This window comes from Mobula hypostoma, chromosome 1, assembly GCF_963921235.1.
Source record: "Mobula hypostoma chromosome 1, sMobHyp1.1, whole genome shotgun sequence".
In the NCBI taxonomy this organism is placed as follows: Eukaryota; Metazoa; Chordata; class Chondrichthyes; order Myliobatiformes; family Myliobatidae; genus Mobula; species Mobula hypostoma.
This window is the reverse complement of record NC_086097.1, coordinates 242,033,961-242,053,538: the sequence shown is the minus strand read 5'-3', so window position 1 is coordinate 242,053,538 and position 19,578 is coordinate 242,033,961. Positions and strand designations below refer to the sequence as shown.

The 19,578-nt window shown below is 44.8% G+C and overlaps 2 protein-coding genes across 3 annotated transcripts in view; one reads left to right on the top strand and one right to left on the bottom strand.

The window, feature by feature from the left end:
- Positions 1-6,170, bottom strand: part of bend5 (BEN domain containing 5) — a 51,717-nt gene extending 45,547 nt beyond the window's left edge. For both annotated transcript variants that reach the window (XM_063066202.1, XM_063066210.1), the window contains exons 1-2: positions 5,825-6,170; positions 768-907 (exon numbers count right to left, since the gene is read on the bottom strand). In XM_063066202.1, the coding sequence (XP_062922272.1) occupies positions 768-907; positions 5,825-6,047 (363 nt within the window). In that variant the 5' untranslated portion in view covers positions 6,048-6,170. The remainder of the gene's footprint in view (positions 1-767; positions 908-5,824) is intronic.
- A 12,850-nt stretch (positions 6,171-19,020) lies between these two features.
- The window catches only part of rad21b (RAD21 cohesin complex component b), a 60,583-nt gene continuing 60,025 nt past the window's right edge, over positions 19,021-19,578 (top strand). Inside the window, exon 1 of the mRNA XM_063066187.1 lies at positions 19,021-19,163. The gene's annotated coding sequence lies outside the window, so the exon portion shown is untranslated. The remainder of the gene's footprint in view (positions 19,164-19,578) is intronic.

Genomic DNA, 19,578 nt, shown 5'->3' with positions numbered 1-19,578 from the left:
TACTACCGCACTATTTTTTCTTACCTGTACATTTTATGTACTTGTTACTTATTGTATTTTAAAATTCTGTATTTCAATGTACTGCTGCCACAAAAAACAAATTTCACAACATATGCCAGTAATATTAAACCTGATTCTGACACACTGGCTATCTTCCCTCTACGTTCTCAGTGTTGATGCAGGGCCTTGACCTGAACTTTGACCACCCCTTTGTTTCCACAGATGCTGCTGGATCCAAGTTTATCCGGTAGTTTGTTTTTCATTCCAGGTTCTAACATCTGCACTCACCCATGTCTCATCACAACTACTCCTGACCAGTCTCCCATTATCTAGACTCAAAGGACTGATTCACCTAAAACTTGTCAACTACAATTACAGAGTAACAACAAGCAAGTCCCATTCATCCATCATCCCCATACTTGTTGACTTAGCTAAGCTCATCACCACCAACATCCTAAAATTTAAAAACTGATGTTCGCCTGTAGAGAAGTTAAACTCCCCATGACATCAAACAAGCATAGCTGTAAAAACCATTTCACAAAGGAACTGGTCTAAAATCTGTTCAGCCCAATGATGCTACTAATAGATATAGCACTCTGAGGGGGATAGATTCAATCATGATCAAAGAACTTCTTGCAAGTTGAGTGAAATTCTGAAGAGACATGAACAAAGGTTAATCAATCATTTTCAATAGGAGAAAAGGAAAGGGAATAGAGAAGCATTCTGTTTCCAGACTAAGAGAGATAAAACATTATTCAATTTAATACCTGAATGTTGTTGAATTGATGTGGTTCATCTTCAGCACTGCCACCATCTTCTGATTCAGACAGTTCAATGAAACTATCAATTACTTTTGGCATTTTGCACTTTTTCAATTTCAAAAATTTTTCCAGTTCTTGTCTGCTGTCTAAATAATAAAATAAAAATGATGAATGCTTTTGCAGTATTTGCTGTAGTAGATTCTGTCTATTAAGTTCTAATGCACAAAAAGTACATCTATTAGTTTCAAAACATTACTCATTTATTAAAGCACAATTCATATTTCTTTAGCCTTGAATTCCAATCTCCAGAAGTGTAACAATGTTATGATATTTAACCTGGATATATTCACTAACATCTGTGTGCAATATTTGTTCAAATAACAGAGTTTCAAAACGTGAGGAATTGGGGATATAAAAAAATCATTTTAAACCTATGTAACCTCTGGCTAAAAGAATAATTGGGACGGAATAGGAATTTTTGAACTGGAGTAAACTCTGCCTTCAGCAGTCAGCTGAAGACCAGTTCTCCCCGGTGTGCAGAGAGACATTGAGAGTTTGACAACGTTGTACATTGTACCCTCGTTTGAGTAGGGGAGGAGAGCTCACCGATAAAGACAGGAACGAACATCCATCTCTAATTAAGTCAGGGCCTAGCAAAGGGAAAAACTGATAAGGACTGGACAGCACATCCATCTGTAATTAACCCTTGATCTAGCAGACTCTCTTATTTGTAACTAAGTTTCGCACAAACAGACTTGGTGGGCGTACCAGTTCAAATAACATCTTGCAACAGTAATGTATGGTGCTTACTATGTATAAATATACGGCTGAGGGAGGAGGCCCACTTGTCCGATGGTGGCAGTACTTATGTGCCTTCCCTTTGACAACTGGGTCTCAAACTCCTACAGGAGGGTGCACAATAAACTGTGGTAAATATAAGAAGCTGGTTCCCGAGGTTTATTCAGATTCAACTATAACACTTGAGAATTATAATTCAGAAAATGAGGAATTGGAAACGCATCATACATTTTTCTAAATTAATTCTTCCACCAGAAATCCTACAAAATAAAAGCAACATAAAAGAAATGGCTGGCTCTAATCAGTTAGATGGTAAATGCTTGCAATGCAAATTTCGAAATGTAGCAGAAATTTGTTGTTTACCGGTACACAAGTACCATCAAGAATGACGTACACCACGTGGTAGACTTTTTAATGTGATGTTGTATCAGCTCTTACCAATTGAGTGTTAACTATCTTATATAAGAATTATACAATTGGTGGTTCTTTTGCTTACCTTTCTGTACAACACACTGAATAAATAGGCACTGCATGAGTTCAGAATGTTGCTACTTAAACTAGAAGTCAATAATTAAGTGTTAGACAAATTGTGGTGCAGCTGTGATAATGGCAGGCAGCATACATGCAGTGACATTGGTGTGCTTGAGGATTACATAAGGACTTAGCTTTTTGCTCTGTACATGTATGGAAATATTCTGAGAGCAAATGTCTGGGCACAGAGGACAATAAACCAAGAACAGATTGACAAATTTACTTGCACAATGAAAGAAAAGCATCTTACAAGGAATTGTAAAAACATTGAAAGGACATTTTAAATAATCAGGACCTTTAAAGATCTTATGAGCTACATATTTGGAGTGCGCAATCAAGGACCAGAAAAGATGCTTGGCAAATATATGGTAAGGCTAAAGATACTGGGAAAATATGCTATTTTCAGACTGTTATAGATTTTGAATAACTACAATCTAGGAAAAAGGGAATTTAGATAAAACTTTTATATACAAGGATATAGACTAGTGCAGAAATGGCAATGAAAAGCAAGACTTGACCCAGCTATGATAAGGTGCAGACAGGAAAAAAAGCACACAGACCATAAGATATAGGAGCAGAATTAGGCCATTTAGCTCATCAAGTCTGCTCCATTACTGATCATTACTGATCCATTTTCCCCTCTCAGCCACAATCTCCTGCCTTCCCCATAAATCCCTTCATGCCCTGACTAATCAAGACTCTATGAACCTCTACCTAAATATACCCAATGACTTGGCATCCACAGCTATCTGTGGCAACAAATTCCACAGATTCAGTACTTTCTGGCTAAAGAAATTCCTAATCTCCATTCTAAAAGGATGCCCTCAATTCTGAGGCTGTGCATTCTGATCTTAGACTCCCTAACTATTGGAAACATCCTCTCCACCCATTCTATCTAGGCCTTTCAACATTTGATAGGTTTAAATTAGGTCCCCTTCATTCTTCTGAATTCCAGTGAGTAGAGGCCCAGAGCCATCAAACTCTCCTCACATGACAAGCCCTTCAATCCCAGAATCAATTGAACCCCCTCCAATGTCAGCACATCCTTTCTTAGACAAGGGGCCCAAAACTGCCCACGATGGTGACCAACAAAGTGACCACAAATGAGTTGATTCTTTCATAGCCAAGTCTGTTGGTAATAAAATGAGTTTGGCCAGAAACCTACAAGTTCTGTGGATGCCAGAAGCAGAAAGGTTGAGAGTGTAAAAGATGTTATGGGTGTCATCCAGCCTCAGATTACCATTGTGAATGTTTTTTTTTAAAAAGGCGACAGAATAAGCCCCACTGAATACATGCACATTGCCAAGGAGAAGGGCATGGAAAGCTGTCCCATTTTGAACAATTTGTGTTTTTCTTTGAAGCAATGGCAATAGTGCTGTTCAGAAGCTAGGTATGTAATTTGGTTTCTGAGAAAACCACCAATATTAATGGAAACATTCGCCAAGATGGCATATTCAAATTAGATGGTCCTGCAGTGGATAAGTGTGCACAAGTCTTGGACAAAGGTGCAATGTCTACAAGGCTTCTGCTGTTTGGAGAGAATGAAAGAACTTTTCAGTGTGTGCTGGAAACCTTGAGTGAGAGTTGGAGTCTGAAATTGAGATGGTTTAAAAGTTTCAAAACATCAATACAACATAGTCAAAATGCAACAAGAGGCTGAAAATGTGTCAAGCAGCAAGCACTGAAAATAACGGAGATCAAAAACAATAACTTCCTAACTTCAGAAGAGACAGCAAACACAATTCACAGGAAGTAAAAATTTACAAAAGAACATACGCATGAAGGTGCAAGTCTTAAAGGAGGATTTTATTTGGAAATTAAGGATACACTTACAACTGATACACGATAGCTTCTACAAATGTACCATGGAGAGCATCCTGTCTGGCTGCATCACTGTCTGGTATGGGGGCGCAGGGGTAAAGAGTACTGCACAAGATCAAAATAAGTTGCAGAAATGTGTAAAATTAGTCAGCTCTATCATGGGCACCAGCCTCCACAGTATCCAAAACATCTTCAAGGAGTGAAAGGTGGCCTCCATTATTAAGGATCCCTACCATCCAGGATATGCCCGCTTTACACTGTAAGGAAGGAGCACACACTCAGCGATTCAGGAACAGCTTCCTCCCCTCTGCCATCTGATTTCTAAACTACCGCGCTACTTTTTTAATTTCCGCTATTTTGCACTACTTAGTTTAAGTTAACTATTCAATAGACATACATAACCTTAATACAACTCCTTTTTTCTCTCTATAGAAACCCTACAGCACAGAAACAGGCCTTTTGGCTCTTCTTGGCTGTGCCGAACCATTTTCTGCCTGGTCCCACTGACCTGCACACGGACCATATCCCTCCATACACCTCCCATCCATGTATCTGTCCAATTTATTCTTAAATGTTAAAAAAGAACCCGCATTTACCACCTCGTCTGGCACCTCATTCCATACTCCCACCACTCTGTGTGAAGAAGCCCCCCCCTAATGTTCCCTTTAAACTTTTCCCCCCTCACCCTTAACCCATGTCCTCTGGTTTTTTTCTCCCCTTGCCTCAGTGGAAAAAGCCTGCTTGCATTCACTCTATCTATACCCATCATAATTTTATATACCTCTATCAAATCTCCCCTCATTCTTCTACGCTCCAGGGAATAAAGTCCTAACCTATTCAACCTTTCCCTGTAACTGAGTTTCTCAAGTCCTGGCAATATCCTTGTAAACCTTCTATTTATCATGTATTTCATTGTACCGCTGCCATGAAGTTAACAAAATTTCACAACATATGCCAGTGATATTAAACCTGATTGATATTTACAACAAATGGACATTATTGATTTGTGTTAATTTGGAGGTTACATTCTATGTTTAGACACATTCAGTTATCAGCTTGTATGAGATAAATTAGTCACACATGAAGCCAATTCGAAAAGTGATCCCATGGGAGGAGAATTAGACCACTGGCCCACCAAGTCTGCTCCGATCCCCATTGTCAAATTTGAAGGTTAAAACTTCATTTATAGTTTAAAGCTGTAGTTATGAGGACTGGAAAAGTAGGTTAAATTAAATTATGCCTTTGCTTCTTAATATCACATTATGCTTACATAATGTAATATATGCAGGAAGGGTCTCGAACGGAAACGTGGGCTTCATTTCCATGGATGCTGCCACACCGGCTAAGTTCCTCCAGCATTTTATATGTATTACTTAATATTCGCAGATTGATTTTGCCTGTATACGTATGTTACCCAAAGGGTAAAGCAGTGCAGTATATGCAGGTTTAGGAACTGTGCACTATACATAACTTCTATACACACTTGTACCATGGATGAATGCTAACCGCCTTCAATAAAGATAAGTGATTCTTAACTGGGTCCTTGTTTCTTGCCTTATTATACAGAAGAGTCAGATGAAATAACATGCAGGATCCCTCCATATCGGAAACCACGGGTAAATAACAGAAATAGTCCCGTGTCAATATTCTCGCCAGACCACAGTGAAACCGAAATGGGCGTGGGAGGAGAGTGCAAAGGTACTGAATGAAGAGGAGCCCAGAATAAAAACAATAAACAGCTGTTACCCCGTACGGTAGGTAGGGAGATGGTGCCACGTGTTTCAGCAATATGGTTACCGGGGAAAGAGGGTAGTGAATTGAATCCAAACGATCGGAGGCCTTCCACTACCAATACGGCACTAAGCATCCCGGGTGCTCGGTGCTGCGGCTTCAAGGCCCGGGTTGTTACCTACCTCCCAGAGCCAGGATCTGGGCCTTGCGGCAGTGACCCCCTTTAGCCACGGCGCCGATCTCCGGCTCTCCCGCCCCGGTGCCCGGACAGGTCGCCGGCAGCGTCAGCCGGTAAACTTGCTTCTTGTTGAAGTCGCTCTTGGAGGCTGGCTGGAAATTTCTGATCTGGGACACGGGCACGATGTGGTGCACTTGGCTCTGCAGGAAGCGCACGCAGGCCAACATGTCGTCGGCGGCGGCAGCGGCCTCGCGCTCCGGTTCAACAGGCGCCGCGAGAACAGGGCACGAGCCGCCCGCAACCCGGAGCCTGGAGCCGCGAGCGAGCAACCGACCTCAGCACCCGCCGCCTGCAGCTGACGTCAGAAACGCTCCACCCATGCCTCTGATGATGGACAGCCGGCCGGTCGCTGCAAAGAATTGTATTACCGTAATTTATCATTGTCACATGCACCGAGGTAGAATGAATAAGTTGTTTTGCACATAGGTCAATTCATTACACAGTGCATTAAGGTAATACAGGGTAAAATAATACCGGAAAGCAGAACAAAGTGTTATACAGTACAGAGAAAGTGCAGTGCAGTGCACAAACACAAGAAATTCTGCAGATGCTGGAAATCCAAAGCAACGCCTACAGAATACTGGAGGAACTCAGCAGATCTGACAGCTTCTAAGGAAATGAATAAACAGTCGATGTTTCGGGCCGAGACCCTTCTTCAGGACACAGGATTCAGAGTTGTTAAGCCCTATCGGACGAGGAAACCATCATAACAGCGGAGTAGAAGCCGTTCTTGGGCCTGGTGTTTAAGTACTTTCAGGCTTTTTGTATCTTTTGCCCGATAGGAGAGGGGCTAGGAGAGAATGTCCAGAGTAGGTGGGATCTGCTTTACTGGGGCAGCGAAACGTACAGACAACAGATTCCCGTGATTTGCTGAGCTTTGTCCACAGCTCTGCAGTTTCCTGCGGTCACGGGTAGAACAGTTAACATATCGAGCCGTCGTGCATCCGGATAATACGCTTCCTATGGTGCATCAGGGAAAAATTAATAAGGTTTGACGGGGACATGCTAAACTTATTTGGTTCCCCCAGGAAGTAGAGGCTGAAAGAATTCGTTCTTAGCCGTGGCATCTACATGGCTGGATCAGGACAGGCTTCTTGGTGATGTTCAAGTGCCGAGGGACGAGGCGCTCAACCTCAGCACCATCGTCGTTGACAGGCGCATGCGCACCACCCCCTTCCTGAGGTCAATCACTTGTTCTTTTTCTGACATTGAGAGGAAGATTGTCGTCAGGACTCACTGTCTTATCTCCTTCCTGCACTCTGACTCCTTACTGAGATACCGGCAGACTTTGGTGGTGCCATCTGCAAACTAGTGAACGAAGTTCCAGCAGAATCTGGCCACACCGTATGTATACGGGGAGTAGAGCAGAGGGCTCAGGACGCGACCTGAAGAACCAGTGCTGAGAATAATTGTGGCAGAGGTTTTGGTTGCCTATCCTCACTGATTTCTGTTGGTTAGGAAGTCGAGGACTGTAACAATCAATGATAACAATCAATTTAATCGGGGATCATTTATTTTTTTATTATTGTTGATGTTGTAGCGTGAATGAAATCACCGGAGAGAGAGTTACTGGTAGATACAAAGCAGCTTCTTTATTTGACAAAACAAGGTTCAGCAGGCATCATCATACCGAGACGCTTTCGGTGGAAAGGTCTGCTGGCCCAGTGTGGGGCTCGATATTTATTTGCTAAACACAAAGGGTAATCCATATTTACAAAGTATAGACAATGCTTTCTTTTGAAGCTACATACAAAACTTCACACCTTCTGATTACATCCATCCCACCGGCGCCAGCAGCATATGGACTGGGATTCTGGTATTCATAGCTTTTAGGAACAGAAGACTGGTGGCAACGCCATTTGCTAAGTGTAAATGACCTAAACCCAAAAATTACTCTAACAATTGAAATACCGCGCAGAGTACGCCTTCGAGCCGCGTCGCCCAACAACCCTCGATTTATCCCTAGCCTAATCAAGCGACAATTTACAATGACCAATTAACCTACCAATACCGTATGTCTTTAGACTGTGGGAGGAAACTGGAGCACCCAGAAGTGCTGGAAAATGTTTGAGAACGCACAAACTCCTTACAGGAGGAGGGGCGGGAATTGAACCTGGGTCACTGGTACTGTTAAGCATGGAGCTAACCACCAATGTACCCTGCTGCCCAAATCATACTACTCCTTCAGCATATAAGGCACAGAAGAAGTTATAGTCACTCACTTTTACCAAAGAAGACCCCTACGGTGACGACTACTCATACCACTGGACCCTGACGTCCGCTGTCGAGAGAGTGGAACTAACCCAGTGCAACAGCTTTTCCTCTTTAAAAAAATCTCCTCCACAGGTTTCCTGTGAACATCGGATACAATGGACATCCAATCAATCTACAGTATGCAACTAATAATATTTACTGCATTATAAAGCTATTTATATTTTGAAATTAGTAATCAAATCATGCCATAAATGTACAGTAAGATGAGAAACAAGTACAGAGGTGAGGTAGGAGAAAAGCCAATTATTTTAATACACTTGGGGAGTAACGGGGCTAATTCACAATTGTTTGAATGTATTGAACAAAACATTATTGGTCTGTGTATTACCAGACCAACAAGAAAGCAGTGTTGCATTTAATTCTGGAAATAAATTGAGATAGCTGAGGTGTGATTCACTAAAATTGCATTTGGAAACATGAATCATAATTGGTTAGCAGACAGGAAGCAAAGAGTGGGAATAAACGGGACCTTTTCAGAATGGCAGGCGGTGACTAGTGGGGTACCGCAAGGCTCAGTGCTGGGACCCCAGTTGTTTACAATATATATTAATGACTTGGATGAGGGAATTAAATGCAGCATCTCCAAGTTTGCGGATGACACGAAGCTGGGTGGCAGTGTTAGCAGTGAGGAGGATGCTAAGAGGATGCAGGGTGACTTGGATAGGTTGGGTGAGTGGGCAAACTCATGGCAGATGCAATTTAATGTGGATAAATGTGAAGTTATCCACTTTGGTGGCAAAAATAGGAAAACAGATTATTATCTGAATGGTGGCCGATTAGGAAAAGGGGAGGTGCAACGAGACCTGGGTGTCATTATACACCAGTCATTGAAAGTGGGCATGCAGGTACAGCAGGCGGTGAAAAAGGCGAACGGTATGCTGGCATTTATAGCGAGAGGATGCGAGTACAGGAGCAGGGAGGTACTACTGCAGTTGTACAAGGCCTTGGTGAGACCACACCTGGAGTATTGTGTGCAGTTTTGGTCCCCTAATCTGAGGAAAGACATCTTTGCCATAGAGGGAGTACAAAGAAGGTTCACCAGATTGATTCCTGGGATGGCAGGTCTTTCATATGAAGAAAGACTGGATGAACTGGGCTTGTACTCGTTGGAATTTAGAAGATTGAGGGGGGATCTGATTGAAACGTATAAGATCCTAAAGGGATTGGACAGGCTAGATGCAGGAAGATTGTTCCCGATGTTGGGGAGGTCTAGAACGAGGGGTCACAGTTTGAGGATAGAGGGGAAGCCTTTTAGGACCGAGGTTAGGAAAAACTTCTTCACACAGAGAGTGGTGAATCTGTGGAATTCTCTGCCACAGCAAACTGTTGAGGCCAGTTCATTAGCTATGTTTAAAAGGAAGTTAGATATGGCCCTTGTGGCTACAGGGGTCAGGGGGTATGGAGGGAAGGCTGGGTTCTGAGTTGGATGATCAGCCATGATCATAATAAATGGCGGTGCAGGCTCGAAGGGCCGAATGGCCTACTCCTGCACCTATTTTCTATGTTTCTATGTTTCTATAATGTTATGCAATGGTTCAATGTAATATTAGAGAATGTACACAGTATACAACCTAAAATTCTCACTCTTCACAAACATCCATGAAACAGAAAAAAAATCAAAGAATGAATGACAGAAATGTCAGAACCCCTGTTTAGATTAGATTATGAGGACACACAGTCCTCTTTTATTGTCATTGGGTAATGCATGCATGAAGAAATGATACAATATTCCTCCAGTGTGATATCACAGAAACACAGGACAGACCAAGACTGAAAAAGTAACAAAAACCACATAATTATAACATAATTATGCCACCCTCAGCCTGCTGCCCCAGCACACAACAGCAAACATGATAGCACTGGCCACCACAGACTCGTAGAACATCCTCAGTTACAACAGTGCAACATAGTCATAGTCATAGTCATACTTTATTGATCCCGGGGGAAATTAGTTTTTGTTACAGTTGCTCCATAAATAATAAATAGTAATAGAACCATAAATAGTTAAATAGTAATATGTAAATTGTGCCAGTAAATTATGAAATATGTCCAGGACCAGCCTATTGGCTCAGGATGTCTGACCCTCCAAGGGAGGAGTTGTAAAGTTTGATAGCCACAGGCAGAAATGACTTCCTATGATGCTCAGTGCTGCATCTCGGTGGAATGAGTCTCTGGCTGAATGTACTCCTGTGCCCAACCAGTACATTATGTAGTGGATGGGAGACATTGACCAAGATGGCATGCAACTTAGACAGCATCCTCTTTTCAGACACCACCGTGAGAGAGTCCAGTTCCATCCCCACAACATCACTGGCCTTACGAATGAGTTTGTTGATTCTGTTGGTGTCTGCCACCCTCAGCCTGCTGCCCCAGCACACAACAGCAAACATGATAGCACTGGCCACCACAGACTCATAGAACATCCTCAGCATCGTCCGACAGATGTTAAAGGACCTCAGTCTCCTCAGGAAATAGAGACGGCTCTGACCCTTCTTGTAGACAGCCTCAGTGTTCTTTGACCAGTCCAGTTTGTTGTCAATACATATCCCCAGGTATTTGTAATCTCCACCATGTCCACACTGACCCCCTGGATGGAAACAGGGGTCACCGGTACCTCAGGTCTACCACCAGCTCCTTAGTCTTTTTCACATTAAGCTGCAGGTAAATCTGCTCACACCATGTGACAAAGTTTCCTACCGTAGCCCTGTACTCAGCCTCATCTCCCTTGCTGATGCATCCAACTATGGCAGAGTCAGCAGAAAACTTCTGAAGATGACAAGACTCTGTGCAGTAGTTTAAGTCCGAGGTGTAAATGGTGAAGAGAAAGGGAGACAAAGCAGTGCCCTGTGGAGCCCCAGTGCTGCTGATCACTCTGTCGGACACACAGTGTTGCAAGCACATGTACTGTGGTCTGCCAGTCAGGTAATCAAGAATGCATGACACCAGGGAAGCATCCACCTGCATCGCTGTCAGCTTCTCCCCCAGCAGAGCAGGGTGGATGGTGTTGAACACACTGGAGAAGTCAAAAAACATGACCCTCACAGTGCTCGCTGGCTTGTCCAGGTGGGCGTACACACGGTTCAGCAGGAAGACGATGGCATCCTCAACTCCTAGTCGGGGCTGGTAGGCGAACTGGAGGGGATCTAAGTGTGGCCTGACCATAGGCCGGAGCAGCTCCAGAACAAGTCTCTCCAGGGTCTTCATGATGTGGGAGGTCAATGCCACCGGTCTGTAGTCATTGAGGCCGCTGGGGCACGGCGTCTTCGGCACAGGGACGAGGCAGGACGTCTTCCACAATACAGGAACCCTCCGGAGCCTCAGGCTCAGGTTGAATACATGGCAAAGTACTCCAGATAGCTGAGGCGCACAGGCTTTGAGCACCCTGGTACTGACACCATCCAGTCCTGCAGCCTTGCTTGGGTTGAGATGTTTCAGCTGTTTTCTCACCTGTAGAGCTGTGAAGCCCACCGTGGTGGTTTTGTGTGGGGAAGGGGTATAGTCATGAGAGCAGGGTGGCTGTGCGCGCCGCGTCGCATTGCCATCTTCTCCTCCCGCCTCCCTCAATCATCAAAATTAAAAGTACTTACATGGCAGAATACCATAACTTGGTGAAGAACAGGCCGTGAGCACAGTAAAAAAGTTCAAAGTCTCTCGAAAATCCCACATCTCACGCAGACGGGAGAAGGAAGAAAACTCTCCCTGCCATGCCCGACCACAGTCCGACTCTGAGTTGTCCGAAAACTTTGAGCTCCAATCAGCCCTCCGACACCAACTACTGAGCACCATCTCTGCTGAACGCTTCGAACCCAGCCTCTGTCGCCAGCAGCAGGAAAAGCCGGGGATTTTGGGGCCTTCCCACCGGAGATTCTCAATCGCACAGTAGCAGCGGCAGCGAACTGGGCATTTCAGAAATTTCTCCAGATGTTCCTCTGTGCTTTCTCATGTCTGTCTCCATCAAATGAGAATTGTGCATGGCATCCTACTTACAAATACGATATCATTTCACCAGAGAGCTGCACGCGCTGCGTCGCGTCGCCATCTTCTCCTCCCGCCTCCGTCAATCATCAAAATTAAAAATACTTACATGGCAGAAGTATAATGAGAGATATTTTTTTTTATTTTATTGAGGAACAGTGAAGAGAGATCCTTTCTGCTTCGCCACTCAGCAACCCCCAATTTAATCCTAGCCTAATCATGGGACAATTTACAATTGGCCAATTAAACTACCGAAACTGGTATGTCTTTGGATTCTGGGAGAAAACTGCAGCACCCGAAGGAAACTCATGCAGTCATGGGGAGAACGTACAAACTCCTTACAGGCAGCGGCTGGAAAGATTTGAGGAAGAACATGACTTGAGTGGATTGATATCAAAAATTGGTCGGCAAAAGCAAAAATTGAACAATGAAAGATCTTTAAAAAAGGAAATATTTCAGATGTAGACTTATAACCACAAAGTGTAAATGAGAGCTTCGTGGTTGACTAAATATAACCACTAAAATGAAAAAAAGGAAAAAATCTCAAAAATTTGATTGGTGAGGTGGAAGACAGTTGGAGAACAAAAAGGAATATGAAAGTAAAAGAAGTATGGCGAGCTGCAGTTGAGAAAATGGGATTCAAAGTGTTTCAAAAAATGTAAACAATAAACATTACTGAAAACATGAATGGCAGTGAGCATTGAGCATAGTCAGAGGAAGTTCTGAGAACACGGTTGTGCTGAGCGGTGTCAGGACCCTGTATGCAGTTACAAGATTGAAGTATGCATAACCAGCTCAGCCAAAATTGCCAAAGAGGTGATCCGTCTCTTGGAGATTAATGCTGCTGTTGAAGCCTCCGTCGGTCAGAGTTGACCATAGATATTACATCCTCGCTGTCCAGCCTGGGGCAGTGTTATATGGGGAGCAAGCTTCCCTTCTCTATGCATCTGATGAACCCAAAGGAATGGCAGGGACCAATGTAGTTTGGTACCAGAAGCATCACAGGAGCTGCCAGTCAGTATTGAACTCAACGTAGGACTGCCTGAGGGGCTCCAGCTCTGGAATTTTCCCTCGGGGTTTATTCCTGAAGCCATCCCCATGAGTGGGTATAGCCACAAGGCAGTGGAGGTTTGAGACTGGAGTTTGCCTTCTACTTAAACAACAGGAATTCTGCAGATGCTGGAAATTCAAGCAACATACATCAAAGTTGCTGGTGAACGCAGCAGGCCAAGCAGCATCTTCCTTCAGTTAGTCCTGACGAAGGGTCTCGGCCTGAAACGTCGACTGCGCCTCTTCCTATAGATGCTGCTTGGCCTGCTGCGTTCACCAGCAACTTTGATGTATGTTGTTTGCCTTCTACTTGCTGAGCTGCCAACCACAGCTGATGAGCCCCATCTGCCCGAAGCGACTGGTTTTAAGGCGCCAGCAACTCGCTTTTGCTCGTTCTCCTGTCAATAGAAACAGTTCCATCTGGCTTAGTAGCAAAGCCATGAGCTGGATTTGGTTGACAGTCGCTATTTAAGGTCTTTCAATTAGCTTTGATTATTAAGGTATTATTAATAAACATGGTAATAATAATAATATTTTTGGTTCCTTAAGTTTACCATAGCCCAAGGTGTTAGTGGGAATAAGCTCTCAATACTTATTAAATGCTCCCGTTAGTCTTGCGAGACCATGGATCTGCACCTGGAAAGTCTTCACTCTCCAGGGTGCAGGCCTGGGCAAGTTTGTATGGAAGACCAGCAGTTACCCATGCTGCAAGTCTCCCCTCTTCATGACACCAATGTTGTCCAGGGGAAGGGCATTAGGACCCATACAGCTTGGCACTGGTGTCCTCGCAGAGCAATGTGTGATTAAGTGCCTTGCTCAAGGACACAACACGTTTCCTCGGCTGGGGCTCGAACTCATGACCTTCAGTTAGCTAGTCCAATGCCTTAACCACGTGGCTACGTGCCCAAATGGCATATAATTCAAATAGCCTCGAAAAACCAAGTCTAGTTCCTAGCCTTCATATGTAGCTTAACTACTAAGCTTGGCAGAACCATTTTTACTGACAGGAGAAGCCGCAAAGGCAGGCTACTGGTGCCTTAAAAAAAACAGTTACTTCAGGCAGATGGGGCTTGTCAGCTGTGACTGGCAGCTCATTCAAGAGAAGGAAAATTTTGATCTTGAACATCTGTTGCCTTGTGGCTTTACACACTCATGGGGAAAGCTTCGGTAGTAAAACCAGAGGAAATATCTGGAGCTGGAATCCCTCAGGCAGTCCCACATTGAACTCAGTGCTGACTGGCAACACCTGCAGTGCCACTGGTGCCAAATTGTGTCAGTCTCTGTTGTTCCTTTGGATTCATCAGCTGCGTGGAGAAGGGGAACCTGCTGCACAGACAACATCGTGCTCTCCTTACCATACTGCCCTGGTTTGCGTATGACTGCTAAGATGTCATTGCAACATCCATGGTTGACCCCAACCAATAGAGAGCCTTAATATCATTTTGTTTTGGTTTTTTTGGTATTTGCACAGAATGTTGACTTTTGCACATTGGTTGTTTGTCTGTTTTGTTGTGTGTTGTTATTTATCGATTCCATTGTGTTTTTTTGTATTTACTGTGAATGCCTGCAAGAAAATGAATCTCAGGGTTGTATATTTGTGACATACATGTACTTTGATAGTAAATTTACTTTGAACATTGAACTCGGGCCACATGTGGAGCGTTGTGTACCATTTTGTTTACCCCCTGACAATAAAGACTGCACTAAACTGGAAAGAGTAAAAGGAAGACTTACAAAAACATTGCCAGGGTTCGAGGGCATGAGGTAGTAGGAGAGGCTGGGAAGGCCAGGACTTTGTTGCTTGAAATGTTGGAGCCTGAGGGCTGAACTTCAGAGGTGTGCAACATCATGAAGGAGCATAGGTAAGGTGAATTTCACACATTCTTTTACCCAGGGAAAGGGAATCGAGAGCTGGAGTGCAAAAAGGTGAGAAATTTCTGGGACCTGAGGGGCAACAACCTCCTCCTGCAGAGCGTAGTGAGAGTGAGGTCTTATATGGAACAAGTGGAAGTGGTAGAGGTGAGTACAATAGCAACGTCTGGACAGGTGTATGGGATTAGTTTACCAAGACATCTTGGTCAGCATGGACAAGCTGAGCCGAAAGAACTGTTTCTGTTCTGTTTCACTATACATCTCAGCTTCCAGCAGTGATCCCTGCAATCACAGAAACTAGTCTCCAGCCTTTCCCTCCCTCCCCTTTCTTTCTCTTCCCCCTCTGCCTCTCACTCACCTTCTTTCTCTGCTGTGTTAGTGCCAGAACATATTGAATTAACTTTATTACTTACACGCTTCATACACGAGGAGTAAAAATCTTTATGTTAAGTCTCCGTCTAAATGTGCAATGTGTAATTTATAGTAATTTATAATGAATAGTATGTACAACAGGATAGTCAATATAATATAGAAACACGATGGTATCAGCATGAATTAAGCAGCGGTGCTTGTTGGTCCTGGCTATTATGTTGCTGTACCATTTCTCAGATAGAAGCACCTGGAACAGTTTGTGGTAGGGGTGACTTGGATCCCCAGTGATCCTTTGGGCTGTATTTACACACTTGTCTCTGTAAATGTCCTGAATAGTGGGAAATTCACATCTACAGATGGGCTGGGCTGTCCGTACCATTCTCTGCAAAGTCCTGTAATTGAGGGAAGTACTGTATCAGGTAGTGATGCAGCCAGTCAGGATGCTCTCAATCATGCCCCTATAGAAAGTTTTTAGAATTTGGGGGCCCATACCAAACCTTTTCAACCATCTGACTACGTGAGATACGCGGTGATGTGTTTTCCAAGGAACTTAAAGCTGCTCACCCTCTCAACCCCAGATCCATTGAAGTCGATAGCCTGTCTTCCTCCTGTAGTCCGCAACCAGCTCCCTGTTTTTGCGACGTTGATGGAGAGGTTGTTTTCTTAACACCACTGTGTTAGGGTGATGACTTCTTCCCTGTAGGCTGCTTCGTTATTATTGAGATTAGGCCAATCAATGGTGACATTTGTGGGCTGCCCCGGCACATCCTGAGGTTATGTTGGTTGTTAACACAAACAGTGCATTTCACTGTATGTTTCGACATACATGTGATAAATAATTTCAAAGTTCAAAGTAAATTTATTATAGGCATCCGTTAGTCTTGCGAGACCATCAATCTGAGCCTGGAATGTCATCACTCTCCAGGATGCAGGCCTGGGCAAGATTATATGGAAGACCAGTAGTTGCCCATGCTGCAAGTCTCCCCTCTCCATGACACCAATGTTGTACAAGGGAAGGGCATTAGGACCCATACAGCTTAGTACCAGTGTCATTGCAGAGCAATGTGTGATTAAGTGCCTTGCTCAAGGACACAACACGTTCCCTCAGCTGGGGCTCGAACTCATGACCTTCAGGTCGCTAGTCCAATGCATTAACCACTTGGCCACATGCCCACGTAAATTTATTATCAAGGTACATATATGTCACTTATATAATTGATCAAGATGGCACCAGTGAACAACAATTCTTCGGGTTACGTCTTCTAGATAGCGAATCTCTCCAATTATTTTGCTTTTTCCCTGCCTTCTGCTTGTTCTTTTGGTCTTCTTTGTGTTAGAAAAACTGTTGGAGCCTGTAACGTGCAGTTTGGAGCTCGATCGAAGGTTCCAGCACTATGCTGTGTCCTGAGAGCTGCCTTGTCGAGATTAGCAATGGGAGGTGTTGGGCCAAAAGGACTGAGCACAGAAGCTGACTCGTGGAAAATTCTAGAGATGATGCGCCGGGTCATGAACGACTCCATCTTGAAGTGGCAAGGAAGATTGAAGTATCAAGGTGAATGCGGAAGGGGTCAGCGATGGCTTCCAACAGAGACGGACAGCAGTTGGATTGGTGTGTTTGGACCCAGATTGGCGGTCACGCTTTACGGAACAATTGAGTTCATGTGGCCACTCTCCTCATAAGCAGACAAAAAGATGTTTCCGGTATTCTGAGATTTATGCGATTATTCTTTGGTCCGTACTTCATATTGGTCTCCTTAAGTTTTTTGGTGTTTGCTTTCTTGTGGATGATTGGCAGGTGAGTGATCTGTTAACTTTTTGTGTGTGAGAGTGGGAGAGTTGGGGATTTGGTGTTACTAGTGCTGTTGTTTTTTGCGAGTGAAGGGGTCAGGGATCGTTACTGTCATTGTTCTTTTCTGTGAGTGAGGGGGACAGGGATTGTTACTGTTGTTTTTCTTTTCTGTGAGTGAGGGGGACAGGGATTGTTACTGTTGCTGTTCTTTTCTGTGAGTGAGGTGGTCGGGAATTGTTATTCTCGCTGTTTTTTTTGCCGCAGGGGAAAGGGGGATTTTGGAGTCTGTGAGTTTTGTCTCTTTTCTTTTTCGTGCCTGGAGGAGGGAGTTGATATCTTTCCTTTCATCAACACCCATGGTCTTTCTGTATTTAATGGCTATCTGGAGAAGACAAATATCAGAGTTCTTTCGACAATAAAATTAATCTTTGAACCTTTGAACCCTGAGATCCATTTTCTTGCTGGCATACTCAATAAGTCCAGAGAATAATAATTTATATTTCCTTCTTTTGTTCACTCTCCTTCTGTCACTCTGGTTCCCTCTCACTCTTTCAGAATCAGATTTATTACAAGTGACGTATGCCATGAAATTTGTTTTCTGGCAGCAGTACGGTGCAAAGACATAAATATCTATAAATTACAAAAACAAATGGTGCAATAAAATTAGGTTGTCTTTATGGACTGTTCAGAAATCTGATGGCAGTGGGAAAGTTGTTCCTAAATGTGAGTCTTCAAGCTCTTGTACTTCCTTCTGACTGGTAGGAACGAGAAGAGGGCACGTCCTAGATATTGAGGGTCCTTAATGATGGAAGCTGCTGGTTGAGTGGTGCCTTAGGAAGACATCACCTATCATTAAAAATCCTCGTAATCTGGAAAATGAGGTTTTTCTCATCATCAGGTCCCCCTCCCCTCACCCTGCTCTCCTATGGTCTCAGTCCTCCCCTCACCCTCACTCTTGTCTGTTCCCTCTCATCTCACTCATGCCCTGTCTATTCTCCCTCAAGACTCCGTCTATTCACCCTCCCTTCACTTTCACCCCCCTTCACTTTCACCCCATCTGTTCCCCTAACCTCACTCTTGCTCTGCCTGATGTCACTCTCTCCCCCTCCCTCCTCAGTCTCTCCTCGTGTATTCCCCGACCTCACTCTTGCCTCATCTGACGTCACTCTCCCTACCCCCACCCTCCCTCCCTCTCCTTATCCCCTCTGACTTCACTCTTGCCGTCTGACATCTCTCTCTCCCCCTCCCCATCTATCCCCCCGATGTCAATCTTGCCCCATCTGACATCTCTCCCTTCCCCACTCTCCCTCCTCTATCCCCATGACCTCACTCTTGCCCCGCCTGATGTCACTCTCTCCCTATCTATCCCCCCTGACCTCACTCTAGCCCTGGCTGACGACATTCCCCTCCCCACTCTCCCTCCTCTATTCCCCCTGACCGCACTCTTGCCCTGTCTGATGTCTCTCTCTCTCTCTCTCTCTCCTTCCTCACCCTCCCCATCTATCCCCACTGACCTCCCTCTTGCCCCATCTGGCGTCACTCTCCATCTTCACTCTCCCTTCCTCCATCCTCACTCTCCCCATCCCTCCCCTCTCTCCTTCCTCTATCCGCCTAATCTCACTGTTGCCCCATCTGATGTCTCTCTCTCCCCTCTCCCTTCTCTATCCCCCCTGACCTCGCTGTTGCCCCGGCTGACGTCACTCCCCACCCTCACTCTTGCCCCGCCTGGCGTCACTCCCCACCCTCACTCTCCCCTCCTCCAGCCGTCGCACAGTAAACATCCGGTGCGTTTGAACCTCTTTGGGCGGGAAGTGGCAGCGGGCGCCGCCATCTTGTCGAGCGCAGGCTCCGGGCACCGCGGTGTTGTGCAGAGCGGCGTCTGCACCGACGGACGAGGGTTAGCAACGCAAAGCAAGCAGTCTGGCTGCGGTCGTGCAGTGCACCCTTCATCGTAAGTGACGGCTGCAAGCGTTCATGTTTTGTGGTCCACAACGACCGGACGTTAAGGGTTTTATTTGTGGAGGAGGGACGCGCATGTCAGCGCCTACGCGAAGGAGTGAGGGCCCGGATTCGGGCCTCGGCCTGTCTCCCGAGTCCGGGGCTTCTGCGCTGCCGTTTAAGGGCTGGAGGAAAGCTGAGCAAACCGGCAGATAGAGGACCCTTTCCACTTGAGCTAGCCTTAGCGATGCGGGTAAAATGGCGCCAGTGGATGAGGCCTCGACCTCGAGTTACCGCGTTATTCTGTTTCTCGTACTGAGAAGCTGCTGGGCCAGGAGGAAAGTGACTGTTGTTTCATTGTGGCCTATGTTGTTTTTGTATTGGAAAACAGGTTTAGATAGCGATCTGTGCCAGCGTTAAATCGGCGA